Source organism: Typopeltis vanoorti, chromosome 23, assembly GCF_054136105.1.
Source record: "Typopeltis vanoorti isolate ZY-2024b chromosome 23, IOZ_Tvanoo_1.0, whole genome shotgun sequence".
Lineage (NCBI taxonomy): Eukaryota > Metazoa > Arthropoda > Arachnida > Uropygi > Thelyphonidae > Typopeltis > Typopeltis vanoorti.
In genome coordinates this window covers 34,077,667-34,098,338 of record NC_143571.1, presented here as the reverse complement: position 1 = coordinate 34,098,338, position 20,672 = coordinate 34,077,667, and the positions used below count along the sequence as shown (strand labels likewise).

Below are 20,672 nucleotides of genomic sequence, written 5' to 3'. Positions count from 1 at the left end.
ACATGGCCCTAAACACTGAACTAAATCACATCCTCAACACTTTCTCAGCCAATGGCTACCCCCCCCCCCAAAAAAAAATTAAAACCTACAAACCACAGTCCTCCTCCACAACAAAGATTACTCTAAATCCATCACCATTCCCTACATCCGAGGCACCTCGGAAAAAATTACCAAAACTTTAAAACAAAATGACCTCACCTCCTGTTACAGGCCTTACAGAAAATTGGCATCCTTTATCTGCTCCACCAAAGACCAACCACTACCCCTAGACCTACCTGGTGTATACCAGGTCCCTTGCAGTTGTAAACTGTCGTACTTTGGCCAAACAGGCAGGACAGCGAATATCAGAATTTCTGAACACAAGGACTACATCTGGTTTCACAAGTACAGCCATTCTGGTCTTGCAAACCATGCTCTGGATACACGCCACAGAATACGGTGGAAGAAAGCTACAGTAATACACCATAGCAAATACAAATTCGAAAGACTATTTATGGAATCAGCCTCAGCCCTAAGAAACTCTCCAAACCTCAACAAATTTGGTTGTATGTGACTGCCCCGAATTTGGAAGGCATACATCAGCAGACCTTCAGCCCAACGGCCAAGAACACCTACTTAGTCTGCTAAAGGCTCCATCAGGACTTCTAGGAAAACGATAGCTTCATATCTTCATTCTCGGTTACTGTGTTGTAGTGCCTGCGTGTACGTGCCTTTTTGTAAGTTCCTTTTGAAAATGGCAACGTGACGTTGCCGAAATATCGGAAATATTTATTAAAGTATAATTTAATTTATATTCGGATCTAAGTTGTTTAATTCCTTAAGTGATTTAGAAATAATCCCTATATTTAAGAAAGGAGATAATCGTAAATGTGAAAACCATAGAGGGATTTCGCTTTTAAGCGTTCCAGGGAAATTGTATGTCCATATTTTAGAATAGAGACTTAGGAACTAAATAGTAGATACACTGGATGAAATGCAATATGGCTTTCAAAAATATAGATGCACACAGGATCTTATCTCCAGTCTTAGACAAATATCAGAGAAAACATTGGAATATGGAAAAGAACTACATGCATGTTTTATAGATTTCGAAAAGGCCTTTGACTGAGTTCCCAGATACTTAATATGGCAAACATTAAAGAAAAACAAGATAACTTAATAGCAGCCATACAAAGCAACAAAAATTATGTAAGAACCTGTAATAATAGATCAAAAGAATTTGAAACAAATGTAGGAGTGAGGCAAGGCTGTATCCTCAGCCCTCTTCTTTTCATTATATAGTAATGGATGAAATTTTAAAGGCATGCCAAACAAAAACAAAAAAGTTCCACCTAAGATAATACAAGAAACTGAGAGAAACCAGGATTTCACACATGGCTTTTGCAGATGATGTAGTGAATCTAGCAAATACAGCTGAAGATGTGCAGTACAACATCAACATTTGGTATGAAGAAACAAAGAAAAGAAATATGACTATATTTCTTTGACTAAATATTAATTAAATATCCAAATCTTAAATATTAAAAATCCTAAATATTATTTGGTCATAAAAATATGACCAAAGAAATATATCTAGAAACCAATCAAAACACATAATAAAAATAGAGAACCATCAACTGGAACAAGTTCACTCCTTTAAATACTTGAGATCATATATACAAGAAGATGGTAGACTAGACACAGAAATTAACAACAGGATAACTGGGGGGAACAAAACTATTCTATGCAATGAAAGGCCCACTCCTAGATAAGAAAGAAAGAAGTTACCCAGAATATCAAAATGGCAGTGTACCAGTCAGTGTTTAACCACAGGAAACACAAATAAACTACAAACAATTGAAATGAAATATCTTAGGAAAGTGGCACAAAAAACAAGATTAGACCGAATTAGAAATCAAACTATAACAGACAGCCTTCAAGTTGTACCTCTGAACCAATTCATAACACAAGCCAAAATGAGGTGGTTCGGACATCTTAAGTGAATGGAAGAAGGAAGAATAGCAGAAACTGTATATGAAAGCCAGAAAATAGGAAAAAGAAACATAGGCAGGCCCAGGAAAGGTTTTCAAAAGGAAATGAAAGAAAAATTGGAAAAGAAAGGGATTAATTGGAAAGAAGCAAAAGAACAAGCCTTGGACAGGACAGCATAGAAATCTCTTTGGCAAAATCTTGATGCTTAAAAACATCAAGATTTTGCCAAAAAAATTATTAAAAGCATAAGAGATCATAGACAAAGAAGAAGAATTAATGAGCACTTTCATTAATTTCCTAACTATGGCCTTAGGAAATTTGTAACTTTTACCAAAAGCATATTTGCAATTTAATTTGTATGAAATTTATAAAACGTTTTTTGTGTAATATAATTTATTAGCATGCTGACAATAAATTTATGTCTACATGTGGCTGTAGTCATGAAAATTTTTTCATATATATATATATATATATATATATATAATAAAAATGTAGTTCATACTTTGCTTTTGGACACCGATGTATTTATAAAAGTTTTTTTTTTTTTTTTTTTTATAAAGTAAAACTTTCTTTAGTTCTTACCTTCAATTCCTAATCTAATTTTTTTCAAACCACGTTCCTTTAATACTTGTTTGGCAACATCCCTATTTTCAATATATTTAAAAAACCTGTACATAGCCGTACTGTAGATAACTGCAATAAAAATATACATTAAAATATAGTTCAAATATTATGCTTATATGGTTTTAAACATAGTGACTTTATATTTCCATTAGTGTAAATCCAGAAATGTGACTAACTATAAAATCACAAATCGTTATTAACCTGCCTTGCATGTTTGTAATGGCAAATCCTCATCCAAACAAATCATTTAAGCAAAACACTATCTACTCAACTAAAAATATGTTATATTGGCAATTAACAAGTATACAAAGCAAAAATTCCAACTAGATATAAAAGAAGTGTAAGCAAACTTTTTTCTGCAAACTAACCAAAAGAATAACCAAACCAACCATTATATTTGTGCAAATGAATTGGCATTGCCTCCAATACAATGCCAATTCCTTTATATGGTACAGTGCTATCATACCTTACATAAGAATATTATGGTCATCAAATTCCTGATATGTACCCTCAGAAGGTGTACAGGATGGTATACTATCCCTTGAAATATATACTATAGCATGATCAGTCTTTTGTATATTTCATTCCTGATAAAACATAAACAATTATAACAAGCTTCGGAGTGAGCTTGCAGCCATCCCATGGCAGAACATATTGCAAGGGAAAGATGTTAGCAGTGCTTGGGATAAAATCAGTGGGTATCTGAGGAAAGCAATATCAGATTGTGTCCCCATGGTCAGGAGGTCAAACAAGGCAGGCATTAGATGGATGAGCAGTAGTATCAAGCTTGAACTACAAAAAAAGAAAATGTTATGGAGAATTTACAAGGAGAAGGGCGATCAGGACACCCATGAGCAGTACAAGGCTCAAGCTAGGAAGGTTACCAGCATAGTAAGAAAAGCTAAATCAGATTATGAGAAGACCTTAGCCAAAGAGATCAAGGGTAATCCCAAAGAGTTCTTCCGCTATGTGGCAAGTAAGAGGAAGAATGACTTCGGAAGGATAACCTTAGTGGGTGCTGATGGTATTGAGGTGACAAAATCAGATGTAATAGTCGAGTTACTGAGTGATCACTTCTCAAAAGTCTATCACCCAAGTGAGGATATCTCTATACCTATAGCAATACCTAATGTGAGAATTGAAGCTAAAGAATCAGAGGTATTAAATATATTGCGAAACTTAAATGCAAACACTGCGGTAGGCTTAGATGGAATATCAGCTCGGGTGTTGCGTGAATGTGCAAATGAATTGTCAACCCCTCTTACCTGGATATTTAATTTAAGTTTGAACTCTGGTATGGTCCCTAGGGAGTGGAAGTTAGGCAAAGTGGTTCCTTTGCATAAGGGTGGCTCTAAAACTGCAGTATTGAATTACAGACCAATCACCATCTCAGGAGTAGTGGTAAAAGTATTGGAAAAGTTGGTTAAAGACAAAATTCAAGAATGGGTGGATCAGGATATGATACTCTATAGAGGCCAACATGGTTTTGTTAAAGGTAGATCCTGCCTTAGCAATCTATTAACTATCCATAATAGAATAACATCAGAGTTGGACAAAGGAACTGGCTACACAGTGGTACTTCTGGATTTTGCTAAGGCTTTTGACAGGATACCCCATAGAACACTGTTACGCAAATTGGAGCAGATGGGAATGGATATTAAATTGGTGATATGGATAGGAGAATGGCTCAGGGAGAGATACCATAAGGTGGTGTATGGAGGAGCCGAGTCCAGAATGAGGCAGGTGACCAGTGGTGTGCCTCAGGGCTCTGTGCTTGGGCCAATGTTGTTTAATTTGTATATAAATGATATAGGAAACGGCTTAAAGGGAGATATTCAGTTGTTTGCTGATGATGCAAAGTTGTGTAGTGCAATAAAAAATCAAGCTGATGTTGAAAGTTTGCAGGAGGATTTAAATAAGCTGGTAAAATGGGCAAAAGAAAATGGATGTCAGTTCAATGTGGAAAAGTGTAAAGTCTTGCATTTTGGGATTAAAAGATTACCAGCTGTGTACTACATTGATGGAAAGGTACTCCAAGAGATTGATGAGGCTAGGGACTTAGGGGTATTGGTAGATAAGGAGATGAAGTTCGGAGGACACATTGCTAAGGTGTCCAAGATTGCACATAGGATTACTTGGTTGTTGAGGAACACACTGACATCCAGAGATAAAGAGGTTATTATTCCCCTTTATAAAGCATTGATACTTCCACATTTGGATTACTGTGCTCAGGTCTGGTCACCTGGATTCCTTGGAGATGAGGAGGCTGTGGAGAGGGTTCAGAGAAGAGTGACCAAGTTGGTGAGTGATATAAAAAATGCTCCCTACATTGATAGATTGAGAGCTTGTGGATTGCAGAGATTGGTTGATAGGCGAAGAAGAGGGGATATGATAGAAACATTCAAATTACTAAAAGGTTTTTATAGGATTGATGCAGGGGAAATGCTTCAGCTGTGTGATAGTGATGGAAGAACAAGAGGTCATCTCTGGAAATTAAAGAAGAGTGTGGTTAACAAAGGTGTCAGAACAAGGTTTTTTGCCTGGAGGGTGGTGAATGAGTGGAATTCATTGCCTGACTTTGTTGTGAGCTCTTCATCTGTAAATGAATTCAAGAAGAGATATGACAGATATTGTTTTGCTAGCTTGGGTCTCCCGCGATGAGTCTACTGACTCCATGGAGATACCCGTAATAATAATAATAATAATAATAATAATAAATAAAAAAAGGAAAATATTTTTCAATCTTTTCATCTTTTCATAAATAAACATTGCTTTTTTTTTTTTTTTTTTTTTAAACCACTGAGTTTAGCAAGCTTGACTGATGCTCACTGATACAACTAGAACCAACTGCCAACAGGTCATGGGTTTGAATCCCAGTGTACGCATGGATATTTGTAGGTGTTACCCAGATTTCATCACACAGTGTGAAGAGAAAAAATTGAAACAAATATTCTTCTTGTTACTGGAAGCTTGAATGAACTCATGCCTAGCTTTTAGAGAGTTTTCATACTATTTAACTAAAGGCCAAGCGACAGTACTAATATATAATAGATTTATGACTGGGATTTGCATACAAAATAACTTGAAACTTCAGATATTTTTAAAATTCATTTTGCTATAGTAATCAACAGATTTCTGATATGTAACCTCAAGCAGTGTACATAATATTATGACAGTACATGATAAATTCACATTACTGTATTTACTTGCATATTATTATTATTATTATTAGCTGACTCCTCCAGGGAGTCCAAAGACTCATCGAGGGAGGGTACCTACTAAACAACTCTTTGTCTCCACCACTCAATCCACCAACAGCATCTACTGCCCACCACCACCACCAGTATTTTCACAATCACAAATATCCATACCCACAGCAGGATTCAAACCCGCAGCCTTTTGGCTGGAGAGCAGATACGCTAACTACTCGGCCAGCCAGGCCAGCTAATATAACTCACCCTCGTGTATATCTCACATCCCTGATTATACCTCATGAAAAAAGAAATTAAAAAGTTTCGCATATACCTCGCATATGAAAAGAGTTTCAAACTTTAATAAATACATACAGGGCGATCATAAAGTCACACAACCAAAAGTTTGAATTTGAACCAATTGTTTCCAAATCATTATAATCATTTCTTACACCACTAAATGTCACCATTATATTATTACCAACTATTGGAGACACTGAGTTCACCACGACATGTACAGGTTGTTTTCAGTGTAACTTTTGTTGGATTCTGATAATACAGAGATTGGAGTAATTATTATTTGCTTCAGAATCCAACATGATCTTCCATCACATAGGCTAGACTTGTAAATATTATTTAATGTAAATCACTTGTTTATAAAATAATATTCATATAACTACCTTTATCTTATCTAATATTCAATTAATTAATCAAAGATATATGTATTAATAATGAAAAGACTGTATTAAATATTATTAAGCTATTTTATTTTTACTATATTAATATTAGAAGAACTTGTATTTGATAATTTAACTGCACATTAATTGAAATGTAAATATTCTCTATTTATTCCTATTTGTAGAAGTTTAATGTTATGCAATAGCTCAATTTTATTATATTTTGTTTGGTTGTCATGGAGACGTATGTAAGTAAGCGAGCGCGAGTTTGGAACAGAACGTGAGGAGAAGGTTTATTGAAAAGAGTTTTAGTAAAAAGAGATCACGAGAACAATTTAGGCGGGAAGAATGGATATAAAAAGGAAGAACGCTAAAATTATAGAGGGAGAGAGAGAGAGAGAGGATTGGCATTCGGTTGGAATCAGAGGATATTCTAATTCGGCATTCGGGAATCAGAATGTGATAATAGCGAGTCGGCAAGTCACTCAAGCAGCTAATTAAAAGTCCAGTAGTCGAGAAGCAGTTAGCTAATAAGTTGTAGAATAACAATTATAGCTACGGAAGACAGCTGAGTGACTACTGAATGAATAACGATACTAGAGTTGAGATTTAATTTCAGGGCCGACCTTTCAAGGACACATGGAATCTTTAAGCATAGCACGGAGTAACGAGAGAATAGTAGAGACTGTAAAGTTGAAGTTTGCCGTTAGCTGTGTTTAGAATTATAGTGCCTAAAGAATTAATTGAATGCCGGAGGAATGAACAACTGTGCATATAAAACCTAAAGTTACGGAATTATTGTGTTACCTTAATTCATGAGTGATCAGTAGTGCTTCATGCAAGAACGTCTGATTATGTGTATTGTGACCGTGAATTAATTCAGTTATTGTTTGTGTGTAAGTTTATGAAGAAAGAAGATTATCGGTAAGATTATTCCAACCATTAATATTCCTTTGAAGAGAAGTGTGTGAGTTTCATCCTAGAATTTCCTTATACTAACAGTAACTATTGCGGAAATTAGCTGAAGTGTAAATTTAAAAGTGTTTGTTTGTGAAGAGGTATTACTGCAATTTTTGTTGTATTTGGAACTTAAGGAATTGTAAGAAGACTGTATTATAGAGATAACAGATTTACCATTGTCTGAGTTTGTATGATTGAATTTATCAGAGAAGTTAAAATGTTTGTGATACCTTAATTACTGATTTGAATTTAAGAGTAAAATTTGTGATTCTAAAATTAAATGTTTGTTTTGTTAATCAAAAGATGTATTTTGCCTGAATCTCTTTTACTGCACTATTCATAAAATATTCGAACCAAAGCGGGTAAATTAAGTAAGTTAAATATACTCGGCCAGTATATATAATAACAACATATAAAGGAAGGGTAATTGAGAGTTGGTTTATCTTCAATTCTTGAACTAATTCAGATATAAAGTGGCGCAGTCTTTAAATATAAATTTTCTTTATATATGAATTAGAAATCAACTTACAACTTATCAATTAGTTAAGAACATCGTAATAGTAATCATGTCAGATCCAAAGTATAGATTGAGAAGAAGAAGGATACAACACTTTGTTCATTGTGGAAGTAAAATGCCTTTGTCCCAGACGCAATGACTCTTCATTTTGGAAGGTTATCTCGCTTATCATTGTTACATGTGTTGCTGAGGAATTTTGCGAGAAATATCCAGGTACAGCAGTCCTTCAGAAGTCATTGATAATGAGATTAGTGCAGCATTTTTGGGAAACTGTTTATTATTGATCCATTTTATTGTCTGTCAAAATTGCATTAATCAATGTAATCATCAATGTCACATGGTAGTGCTCAGAAAGCTGAGAGATCATTACATCTTCATCCATATCGTGTGTAGATGGCTACGCTCATTTGTTGCAGAATGTAATATAGAGAAACTTGATACAGTTTTCTTCAGTGATGAGGCTTGGTTTCACCTCAGTGGGTATGTGAATAGTCAAAACCATAAGGTTTGGTCATATGAAAATCCACATGCTTTTAATGAAAAAGTTTTGAATTCCCAAAAAATCGGAGTTCAGTGTGCGATATCATGCTGTTGCATAGTGGGACCCATTTTCTTTGAAGCGACAGTGAATAGTTCCATCTACTAAAACATCATCACATAGTTGGTGACATCCCTTGATGTCAGCGAACGCTATCGGTAGTTCCAGTAAGACAGCCATGTGCCATACGTCGAATATTACCATACATTGTTTTGTAAGAATTTTTCGGTGACCATCTCATCTCAAAAGAATTGTGGCATTCAAGATCAGCAGATTTTTTTCTTTGGAGCTATCTCAAAGATGTTGTTTATCAGAATAATCCTCACACATTGGATGAACTAAAAATGAACATTTCCACAGCGAATGAAAACAGTGTGCAGGTGCTTCATGACATGATAAAAGCATATAAGTTATTATAGGAAAGGAGAGAATGAGGGGTTGCCCTGAAACTTGTACAAAATTGTTAGAAAGGCATTAGGACTAGATTTTTTTGCTTGGAGAGTAGTGAATGTGTAGAATGTGTTGCCTGAGGTGGTTGTTAGTGCATCATCTGTGAATGAGTTTAAGGAGAGGTATGACAAGGATTGTGTGAATGATGGGTCTCCTGTGATATTTGCTATTTGTCCCCAAACACATCAAATTTACCACTGAGACTGAAAACAATAACACATTTCCTTTTCTGGATACACTTGTAATATATCTCTTTCAGGCTATCTTTCTTGAAGGGTCTACCTATGTGCATGTTTTTTTCATGACAAAACCTGCATGAACAGGCCAATATATATACAAAGATTCATACCACCATCCAATGCAAAAACTAGGAGTTATCAAATTATAAGCAAAAACATTCATAAAGAACAGCTTCAACAAGAAAACAATCAATAAAATCCTTCATAAGAATACTACTAAAGAAAATAAAAATTACAATAACCCCATAGTTATTCCCATACATCAGGAGAATATCTGAGAAAACAGAACGCTACAAAAATCCAATATTAAAGTCAGGTTTGATGCTGCTCTTCTTCATAATGTGATGCATATGGATGATGAACATGGGTGGAGATTGTGTGCATTCTTGTCTTACACATCATTTTATATCAAACCATTTTCCTGTACATGACTGATTTCTAAATGATGATTTATGACTTATTGATGACATGTGCGATGAACACATAAGCCTTTCCATGCAATTTATGACTTAAATACAGACTATTTATTGATATTCTTGGCTTACACATCATTTTATATCAAACCATCTTCCTGTACATGACTGATTTCTAACTGATGATTTATGACTTAAATACAGACTATTTATTGATCTCTAAAACATCCAATTTACACCATATAACTTTAATATTATGAACAACTTTCCTCACTTGACACCTTGTCACATGCTTTTTCTAGTTCTACAAAACTTAAAATACAGATCCTTGTTATATTCCCAAGATTTTTCCACTTCTGTATTTGTCTTCAAGTGAAAATCTGATCCTAATGCAAAAAGAAAATATGGAAAAAGAATACAAACTCATAATAGAATACAAATACAAAATATGGAAAAGAAAGAACTAAATGAAAGTATAAAACTGACAAATACTGGATTGAATAAATGGAAATATTATTTTTGAAATCTGTATACAGAAAAGAATAAAGTTAATATAACTAAAAATAATGATGTTTATGAACAGGATAATGTACCTTCTGAAATAATAGAAAAAGATGTTGAAAAATCCCTTAAAGAACTGAAAAAAGAAAAAAAAATAGAAAACCAACTGGAAGAGATAAAATACAGGAATGAAATATTAAAATATTATTATTATCTAAGACCTCCAAGGGAGTCAAGGACTCATCGAGGAAGGCTATATATCACCCAAACCAGCTGTCATAACACTATTCACACTAGATGCACTCACTATCCCTAAAGGCAAACTATTCCACTTACTTACTGCTCTGTAAGAAAACCTAGCCTTTACTTGACTGTGAACAAACTTAACTTCCATGGATGCCCCCGTGTTCTCTCCCACCTTCCATATTACAAAAAATTTCAGACGATATCCTATAACACCCATTCATAAGTTTATAGACCTCTGTCATATCACCCTTCTTTCTTCTGTTAATCAGAGTTTGCAATCCACATATAATCTGTACTCATAATCTAAATCCCAGAATCCAAATATAATCTTTGTAACTCTTCTTTGCACCATTTCCACAGCCTCTTTAGCCCCTTGGAAACAGAGTTCAAATATCTGCACACAATAATCCAGCTGTGGTCTGGAGGATCATCAGAATTGTGATATTCTATGTATATTTAAAGAAAGAAAGATAATGCATGACTGGTGAAAGAACCTAATAAAAAAGCCAATTTTCAAAAAAAAAAAAAAAAAAAGAGAGAGAGAGAGAGATAGGAAAAATTCACAAATTACAAAGGAATAAATTTGCTTTGCACAACATTAAAATTATGGCTGCATAGTGCAGTTGGAAGAACCAAAGGACATTACATACTTCAAATAAAAAAGACCCAAGTTTGATTCTTGGGTCTTTGTTCATGACAAAAGGATTCTTTTGTCATGAACAAAAGAATCCTTACATTGGCTTTTTTATTTGAAGTTTTTCCACTTGGTTATACTATAAATTAAAGATAACAAGAAATTATATTCTTGGTTTAATCCTAAGGCAAGTGATGTGAAGTCAATAGTTTCTATATACGAGTTGCCCAGTCCCGAAAATACTTCATACTCAAGAGAACATACATAATTTACAGAAAAAGAAAACTATTAGTGGATGGATAATGGTGCTTACGTGGAACAGTGCTCTTCTGTGACTAGTTCAACTCATTGGAGGCAGGGCTCCAGAACTACAACTTAATTGCTACCAGCACAAAAAACTTACTATCTTAAGTGATGCTGTTGTAGGTGATGTCTTAAAAAAAATAAATGCTGATGACAGATTCTTCAATTCTCACTATACATTACACACAATTATACTGGAATATGCTTTCTTTTAATGTGGGTTTAAAATTTTTGTAACAACACAGCTTACCACAACTCAGATTGTGTTTTCTTTCATAATGAAGGGATTTATATAAATTATCCATAACCAAAATTTTAAGAAGACAATAAAATTCATGAAAACAAGAAAGTAATAGCATTTGATGTGCATGATGCACTCAGTCATTTTCACGATGCATTCAGTCATATGATGCGATCTTCGCAAGATAATTGTATTTTTAAATAACAGTATTAAAAAGCATTCTATTATATAAAAAATGTTCAAGTATTTAATTACACTAAGCTAATTCATGCTGTGAGTGTGAAAATAAGCTTAGGACAATATTATAATGGCACACCTATTTAAGGAATAAAGGTGTGAAGAATAAGATGTGTAGATGTACTACACAGTATTTAATTAGATTGTGTCAATTTTAATTTTTGTATGTAACAGGGGGTCATCGACCTACGTAGTCCTAGACATGCGTCATTTTAACTTTACAGCGGTAATCCCATAAATTTTGACTTGAAGCAGCACGATGTAAAATTCAAACATCGCGGGTGAACTTGTTTGTGAGCGCAGTGGAAGAATACGCCATTACGTGGCATTTGTTTGGGAGAGTTGGCGTCGCTTGGGTCCCAGCATACACTCTTTGGGATGGCAGTGTGTCGAAGAAAAGGAAAGCCATTACATTAGAAGTGAAATTAGACATTATTAAAAGGGGAAAAAAAGGAGAAACGCCAACGAACATCAGCTGCGCGCTGAACTTAAGTCATACCACAGTCGGGACTATTATCAAGGATAAAGTTCGCATCCTCGAACACGTGAAAGGATTGGCACCCATGAAATCGACTGTGATTACGAAAAAACGTAGTAGGCTCATTCATGATTAGGATGGAAAGACTTTGTTCTTTCCTATGGCCTAGTTCTGTTTCTTGATATATACGTATGACTTTAGGGTGTTTTAGGTTAGGTTAGTAACCCAGGCTATGGTAATTCTGACTTGCATTGAAAATCGCCTTATGTCAGTCCATAGGAACGAATCTCCGAAGTAACTCGAGGGCCCCCTGTAATTACCAATTTATTTTGTTAATGAAATTATATTGTGAGTAAAGCATACTGGGGTGCTTAAGGGTCAAAGCTGTATAACTGAGAGGAGACCTCCACATAGCCTTTAAAGGAATGCAGCGAACCAACCAGGGCTTCTGACCTAACGTCCAATCCTCACCTTCTCGTGGTGCACCCTCTTAGGTATCTACCTGGATAATGAACGGACGAGGATGGGCTGGCAATTTGGGATTTAGCTGACCAAATTGTATTCTTATTGGCTTAAACCAAAACATAAATGATGGTACAACATGACAGGATTTCACGTTGCCCGGTTAAACAAGGCCCCCATTGTTTTTGCCAGGAACCAGGGCAAACAGTGAAAAGTCAGCTACTGGAACAAATCTGAAAACAAACCCCAACTCAACATCACCAGAGTTAAAGATCGGTACTATCAACATAAGAAGTCTGAATGGCAAAGAAATGGAGCTAGCTGAGGAATTAGATAAGTACCAGATCAACATAATAGGGATGACTGAAAAAAAACAAAGACAAAAACTGGTGAGATCTTTCTGAGCAATAAATACAAAATGTTATATTCAGGTAATGAAAATCAAGGAAAAGAAGGGGTAGTCATAGTATTCAACACTAAATATGAGGCTAATCTTCTTGAATCGCAGGCAGTCTCAAGTAGAGTGATGTGGGCAAATATGAGAATGTGGGGAACTGGACAGTGAGACTTATTTGTGCCTATGGTCCCACAGAAGGTTCTACTAAGGTAGAAGTGGAGGAATTTTTTGAGGCTTTAAAGAAAGCAACTGACACAATGAAAAAGGAAAAGTTGGTCCTTGTTGGGGATCTAAATAGCAGAGTAGGAAATGATTGTCAGACACAAAAATATATTGGGAAAATTTGGAGAATAGAGCAAAGCTAATAATAATGGCAACTACCTGTTGGATTTCTGCTCAGAACATGGACTGGCTATTACTAACACCATGTTCCAACATAAAAATGTACACAAATTCACATGGAGAGAAGAGGCAAGGAATAAGAAAAGTCTCAAAAATTGTCGATAGTGATGTTTATTCCCTGGTGCACGACACCAGAGTGTACAGAGGATCTGAAATTGTAAGTGATCACTATTTAGTCTTGAGCAGGATAAAATTGAATGAAAAGAAGAACATATAAGAAAGTTTTAAAGTGAATAAAAGTTGAGCAGCTCTCAGATGTAAACTGTAGACTAAAATACACAAACATTATTGAAGAAAAAATGAGAGTTTGAAAACAGGAACCAAATCTTGGAGATTCAGTGGCCAGCCTTGAAGAAAACACTGATTGATTCAGCCAGAGAGACATGTGGTGAGGTTGCTGAAAGGATAGAAAAATCAGAACCCCAAGGTAGACACAGGAAGTTAAAGAGGTAGTGAAGGAAAAGAAGAAAGCAGATCAAAAGTTCCTGGCAAATAAGTCAGCTTGTGGTCTTAGAGAATACAGAGACAAATGTAAGAAAGCTATACAAAAGTAATGGGAGGAGTTTGGTAAGAACATAGAAAATAAATATCAATAAGGCGGCAAGATATTCTGAAGGTTGTTAAAGAAGTTCAGAAATGGAAGAAAGAAGTTGTAAAAGGAATTAGAGATGATAAGGTGACATGAAAACAGGACAAAAAGATATCCTTGAAATATGGAGTAATTACTTCGAAAAATTGCTAAATGAAACAAGCAGTGATAGTTCAGTGGTAAAAAACACTCAATAGGCATACAGTCAGGAATCAGGGGCAGCTCGTGCATAGGCACTGCGGAACTGCAGCACCCCCAATTTTCCTAGATATATAAATATATTTAATCATTTATTTATATTTGCTTGTAATATTTAATTTTATCATCAACAATCATTAAAGAAGTTCAGAAATGGAAGAAAGAAGTTGTAAAAGGAATTAGAGATGATAAGGTGACGTGAAAACAGGACAAAAAGATATCCTTGAAATATGGAGTATATTTCAAGGATACAATTCTCTTATTTTGTATAAAAAATAATAAAAATCCATCTTGTAGCACTTAGGAGGGCGAAGGACATTAGCAGCACTGTGTTTACCACAGTGTCATATTGCTACGCGAGCATGCATATGCATGTTATAGTGACATGCAAGCTATTAGTATAATGCGGCAGTCTGTCACGCAGTTCCACTGTTGTTTATATGCAGTTTGCACCAGTAGTAGAGTGTTCGTAGTGCTTATCGTGTTTATTCCGTCTCTTTAAATATTGACATTAAAGGATTTAATTGTAATGTCCAAAAACTGTAAATTCATTCCTTTAATTACAATTATAGGAATGGATTTTATTTTTAAGTAATTTTGAATTATACTAAACTGTATAATTTTATCGATAATAAACAATATTTTTTCATGTTAATTTTTTTAAAAAGTTTTTACAATAATTTTGAAAATTTATCCAAAGACGTATACACTGTACTTACAATGTGTATGTATATTTCGAAAATTGCAGCACCCCACAATTTCAAGCCACGAGCTGCTACTGTCAGGAATATATATCCATACTTGAAGTAGAAAAGGCGTGAAATGTGGAAAGGCAGCAGGAGTAGATGATATTCAACCAGAAATGCTGAAGCATGGAGGTATAAAAGTCTTACAGTGGTTGCACTGCATAGTTCAGAAGGCCTGAACAGAGGGACAAATTCCCAATGATTGAAGTAGAGCTCTTATAGTATCCATATATAAAAAGTGAAATAAAACTGAATGTGAGAATTACAGAGGTATTTCCCTACTGAGTGTTCCAGGTAAGATATATGCAAGTATACCTGAGAAACGGTTGAGAAGCATTGTGGAAGAAAAGCTTGGTGAAGAACAAGCTGGATTCGGGCCAAACAGAAGCTGTCAGGATCAGATCTTCACTTTACGACAAATTGTTGGGAAATCATGGGAATATAACAAAGATCTGTATTTAAGTTTTGGAGATCTGTAAAAGGCGTATGACAAGGTGCCAAGAGAGAGAAGCTATTCCAAACACTACAGTTGTATGGTGTCAATAGGGCATTATATCAAGCAATACTTAGTCTTTATTTGAGTTGTAAGTCAGCAGTTAGAACTGAAGGAACTACACGAAGATAGTTTAATGTTAAATCTGGTGTCAGACAAGGATGTACATTATCTATATGGATCACATTATGAAGGAAAGTGGTATTAAATCTGATATCAAAATTGGAGATGTTAATGTCAGCTCTTTGCTTTATGCAAATGATGTTACACTTCTAAATAAATCCACTACAAGTCTGCAAGATTCTCTGACTAAATTGAGTAACTGTTGTAATAGATATGGTATGAAGGTCAGCAATAACAAGACAAAATAGGCAGAAGCATTGAAAATGTCAACTGCATTGTGAATGGAGAACCTGTGGAACAAGTAAAACATTTCAACTACTTATGCACGATTTTTAGTGAAGATGGTAAATTAAATATGGAAATAGACAACAGAATCAACAAAGCTGGTATGGTAGGAAATGAATTGAATAAATTCATATGGAATAAGAAAGAAATTAGTAGGAAGACTAAATTCAATCAGTTTTAACTTATGGATCTGAGAGCTGGGTCAGAAGTAAAACACTTGATCAAAGACTGCAGATATGAGAGTTCGGAGAAAGATTAGGGGAACAAACAGATGGCATCAGTGCCAATATCATATTAAAAACGAGGATATTAGGAAAGAACTTGACATTGTCAGCATCCAGGAATGTGTTAGCAGAGCTAATCTCAGGTGGTATGGTCACTTAAGCAGAATGGGAGAGGAAAGATTAGCAAAACAAGTGTTCTCTGCCAGGTTGGCAGGAAAAAAATGCCTTAGAAGACAGAAATATAAGACCTGATAATATTGGAGTCTTGACATTTAACAGACTGATTTGGAGGAAAATTGTAGATAGGAAGTTTGTAATGATGTAAATTTTTCATGTAGTACTATCATAGCCTATACACCCCTTGAGGGTACATGGCAGGAATTTGATGATGATGATGATGACGATGAAAAGTATACTTAATTTTTTTAAAAAATAGCAGATTGTCTATCATCTCATACATATTGTATATAAGTGTAAGGTTAATACCAAGCTAAATGAATGCACTGATTTGATTATAAAATTTATTTATTGGAAACCCATTTAATTCAAATGTATTTGTGATGCAAAAATTGATCTAATTGAGTTAACTAATATGTTTGAGAGCATTAGATGCAATATTTATATTAAAGCAAATAGTAGAGTAATCACTAGAATTGAACCAATTTACATGCATTTCATTGATAAAATACAAACAATCGATAACAATCACATTAAAAATAAGAAAAATACCAAAACAAATTTTAAAACTAATTCAGAATATATATATATATATATACACACACACACACACACACACACACACACAAATAGTTCTATAATAAACACAGACATACCGAAGAAATTAAAATAACTACTGGAATTAAATGGGGGGGGGGGTTCCTTGAAGTCATACCTTATTTAACTTATTGATGGATGAAATAATAAAGTAAACAAAATAGAAATGTGTGAATACATAAAAATGAAAACCTATGAACACTGGTTGATGATGATATAATCATACAAGAAGAAAAGAAAATATAAAGATATCAACAAAAAACATGACAGTTGCTAAAGAACTAATAAGATGTAAATCAGAAATCAAAGAGAAAAAGGCAGTAAGATAAAATATTTAGGAAGAACTAAATAACTATGGCATTTACATTTGCCCTTTGTTTTAATTTTGCATTCATAGTGAAATCGCAGAACAGCACAAACACATTACACAAGTTCCGGTGCACAAAGTTCAACGCCACATGGCAGGTTGACTAAAGAAGTCTATGCCACTGGCACCTGGTGGCGTGAGACTGTAACTCAATCTGTCACCTAGTATCCAGCCCAGTCTAGTTTTTTTTTTGATAGCACCTCATAAATATAAAGATAATCTTCTTGAATGGAAGACATTATTAAGTAAGTAGAGTGATGTGGACAAATATCAGAATGGATAATGGAAACAATGAGACTTATTTGTGCCTATTGTTTCCACAGAAGCTTCTACTAAGAAAGAAGGGGATTTTTTTAAGCATTAGAGAAAGCAGCTCACAAAGAAAACGTTGGTCCGTCCTTGTTAGAGATCTAAAAAACACAGTAGGAAATGATTATCAGATATATAGACATGTTTTTGGAAAATGTGGAGTAAAAAAAAAACAAAATAATAATGATAGGCACCTGCTGGATTTCAGTTCAGGACATGGACTAGTCATTACAAACACCACATTCTAACAAAGATGTGTACAAAGTCACATGGACAGAAGACACACGAAATGAGAAAAATCTCACTATGTTATTGATCATTGCAATATCTTCATGCATGTTCAATATACACAAAGAGTATAAACAGAATGTGAAATCAGTAGTGATCACCATTTAGTTTTAAACAAGATAAAATTAAATATCATACTGAAGAGAAAAGTGTGTAAGAAAGGTTTAAAATGAATTGAAGTTGAACAGATTTTAGAGGTTAACCTGTAGAAATAAACAAATATTATCATCATCAATTTCCTGATATGTACAGCTAAAGGGGGTGTTCTATGACAGCGTCAGATGATTAAGTTTACATTATTATTAATTTCCCTCCAAATTAGTCCATTACTTGTCAACACTGCAATATTGTCATATCTAATATTTCGTTCTTTTAAGGCACTTCTGACTGAATCAACGATGGCTGACTGCCATCTTGGCATCAAACACCTGTTTTGCTAACCTTTCCTCACCCATTCTATTTAATTGACCATACCAACTTAGATTAGCCCTGTTCACACATTCTTGAATGCAAACAATGTCAAGTTCCTTCCTAATGTCTTCATTTTTAATATGATTCTGCCATTGATGCCATCTGTTCAGATCCCTAATTTTTCTAAAAACTCTCATACCTTTGGTCTCTAATAAGGAAATTTTAATTCCTCTTTATAAGGCCTTGATATGCCTACATCTGAATTACTGTGCTCAAGTCTGGTCCCCTGGATTTCTTGGGGATGTGGAAGCAGTGGAGAGGATTCAGAGGCAAGTGACCTGTGGAATGTGCCATATGAGGACAGATTGAAAGTGCATGGATTGCAGAAGTTGGTTGATAGGAGAAAAAGAGGGGATATGATAGAAACATTTAAGTTGCTTAAAGGATTTTATAGGATTAATGCAGGAGAAATGTTTCAGCATTTGGCTAGAACAAGGGGGCATCCCTGGAAATTGAATAAAGGTGTGGTCAGTAGGGGTGTGAACTAGATTATTTTACTTGAAGAGTGGTGAATGAGTGGAATGGGTTGCCAGAGTAACTTGTACTTTTTTCTATTAATGGGTTCAAGGAGAGGTATGATAGATTGTGTCTCCTGCAATGAGTCTTCGGACTCCATGGAGGTACCCGCATAATAATAATAATAATAATCTTTGATCAAGTGCTTTATTTCTAACCCAACTCTTAGATCTATAACTTAAAATTCGTTTACTAGCTTAGTGTTTTGGCTAATTTCTCTCTTATTCCATAAAAATTTATTCAACTGGCTCCCTGCCATATACCAGCTTTACTTATTCTATTGTCTATTTCCAGTTTTAACTTGCTATCTTCACTAAAAACTGTGCCTAAGTAGCTTAAACATTTTACTTGTTCTATATGCTCTCCATTCAGAATGCAGCTGAAGTTTTCTATGCTCCTACCTATTTTCATAGTTTCGGTCTTTTTATTGCTGATATTCATGCCAAATTAGTTACAATTGCTATGCAATTTAATTAGAGAACCCTGGAGACTTGGACTGAATGTGTTTGGGGGTACAATATCATCTGCATAAAGCAAAGCTAAGTTTAATATACCAATTCTAATATCAGGTTTAATCCATATAGATAATAAATAAGAGTGCAGATAATGTCCTTGTCTTATATCTGATTTTACATCAAATCATCTTTTTTGTATTTCTTTCAACTCTAACTGCTGAGTTACAACTTAAATATAGATTATGTATTGCTCTGTATAATGATCTATTTGCCTTATATAGTGTTTTGAAAAGCTGTTTCCTAGGCACCATGTTGTATACCTTTTCAAATCTACAACACTTAAGTATAGATCATTGTCATACTCCCATGATTTCTCAACTATTTGTTGTAAAGTGAAAATCTGATCCTGACAATCTGTATTTTGCCAGAATCTAGCTTGTTCTTCTCCCAGTTTACCTTAAACTTTAATTTCTTAAAATACAGAAGGCTTTATCAGAGAGTCAAGTTCCAGATGATTCAAGTACAGCTCTCATAGCATCCATCTATTTATTTAAAAAAAAAAAAACTCCATCTGAGAATTATAGAGCATTTTCCTACTGAGTATTCCTGGTATGATTTATAAGCATAAATGAAGAAAAATTGTAGAAGGGAACTTGGATATGAACAAACTGGATTTAGGCCAAATAGACATCAGTATAAGATTTTCACTTTAAAACAAACAGCTGAGAAAACATGGGAATATGATAGAGTTCCATACTTAGGATTTTTTAGATCTGGGAAAAGGCATATGACACAATGCCAATAAAAAAGCTATTAAAATGCCGGAATTACATCAAGAAAAATGCTGGAACATTACATCAAGCGATACATAGTTTACATATGAGTTATCACTCAGCAGTTGGAACTGCAGGAAATGCAGGAAGATGATGTTAAATCAGTTGAGAGACAAGGGTTCACATTATCTCCACTATTACTATATGGTTCACACCCGATTTAAAAATGGAAATATTAATCTTGGCTCTTACAGATGATGCTGCTACCTCTAAATAAATCTGGTACAAGTCTAGAATTCCCTAACTAAAATAAGACAAAATAAGAAAAAAAGACAAAGACAATAAAAACAGGCAGAAAATATCAACTGCATCCTGAAAGGAGAACCAACAGAACAAGTAAAACATTTTGGCTATTTAGGCACAATTTTTAGTGAGGATGACAAATTAATTATGAGGTAGACAGAATTAGCAGAACTGGTATGTAGGAAGATAACTGAATAAATTTATATGGAATACACAAATAAATCAAAACATTAAACTAGCTGTAATACAAGACAGCTTTCAAATCAATTTTAACCTA

The 20,672-nt window shown here is 34.5% G+C and overlaps 1 protein-coding gene across 5 annotated transcripts in view; it reads right to left on the bottom strand.

Moving 5' to 3' along the window:
• mri (BTB/POZ domain-containing protein mrityu) overlaps nucleotides 1-20,672 on the bottom strand; it is a 323,678-nt gene that overhangs the window by 9,763 nt on the left and 293,243 nt on the right. For all 5 annotated transcript variants that reach the window (XM_090412595.1, XM_090412596.1, XM_090412599.1 and 2 more), the window contains one exon: nucleotides 2,554-2,664. In XM_090412595.1, the coding sequence (XP_090268721.1) occupies nucleotides 2,554-2,664 (111 nt within the window). The remainder of the gene's footprint in view (nucleotides 1-2,553; nucleotides 2,665-20,672) is intronic.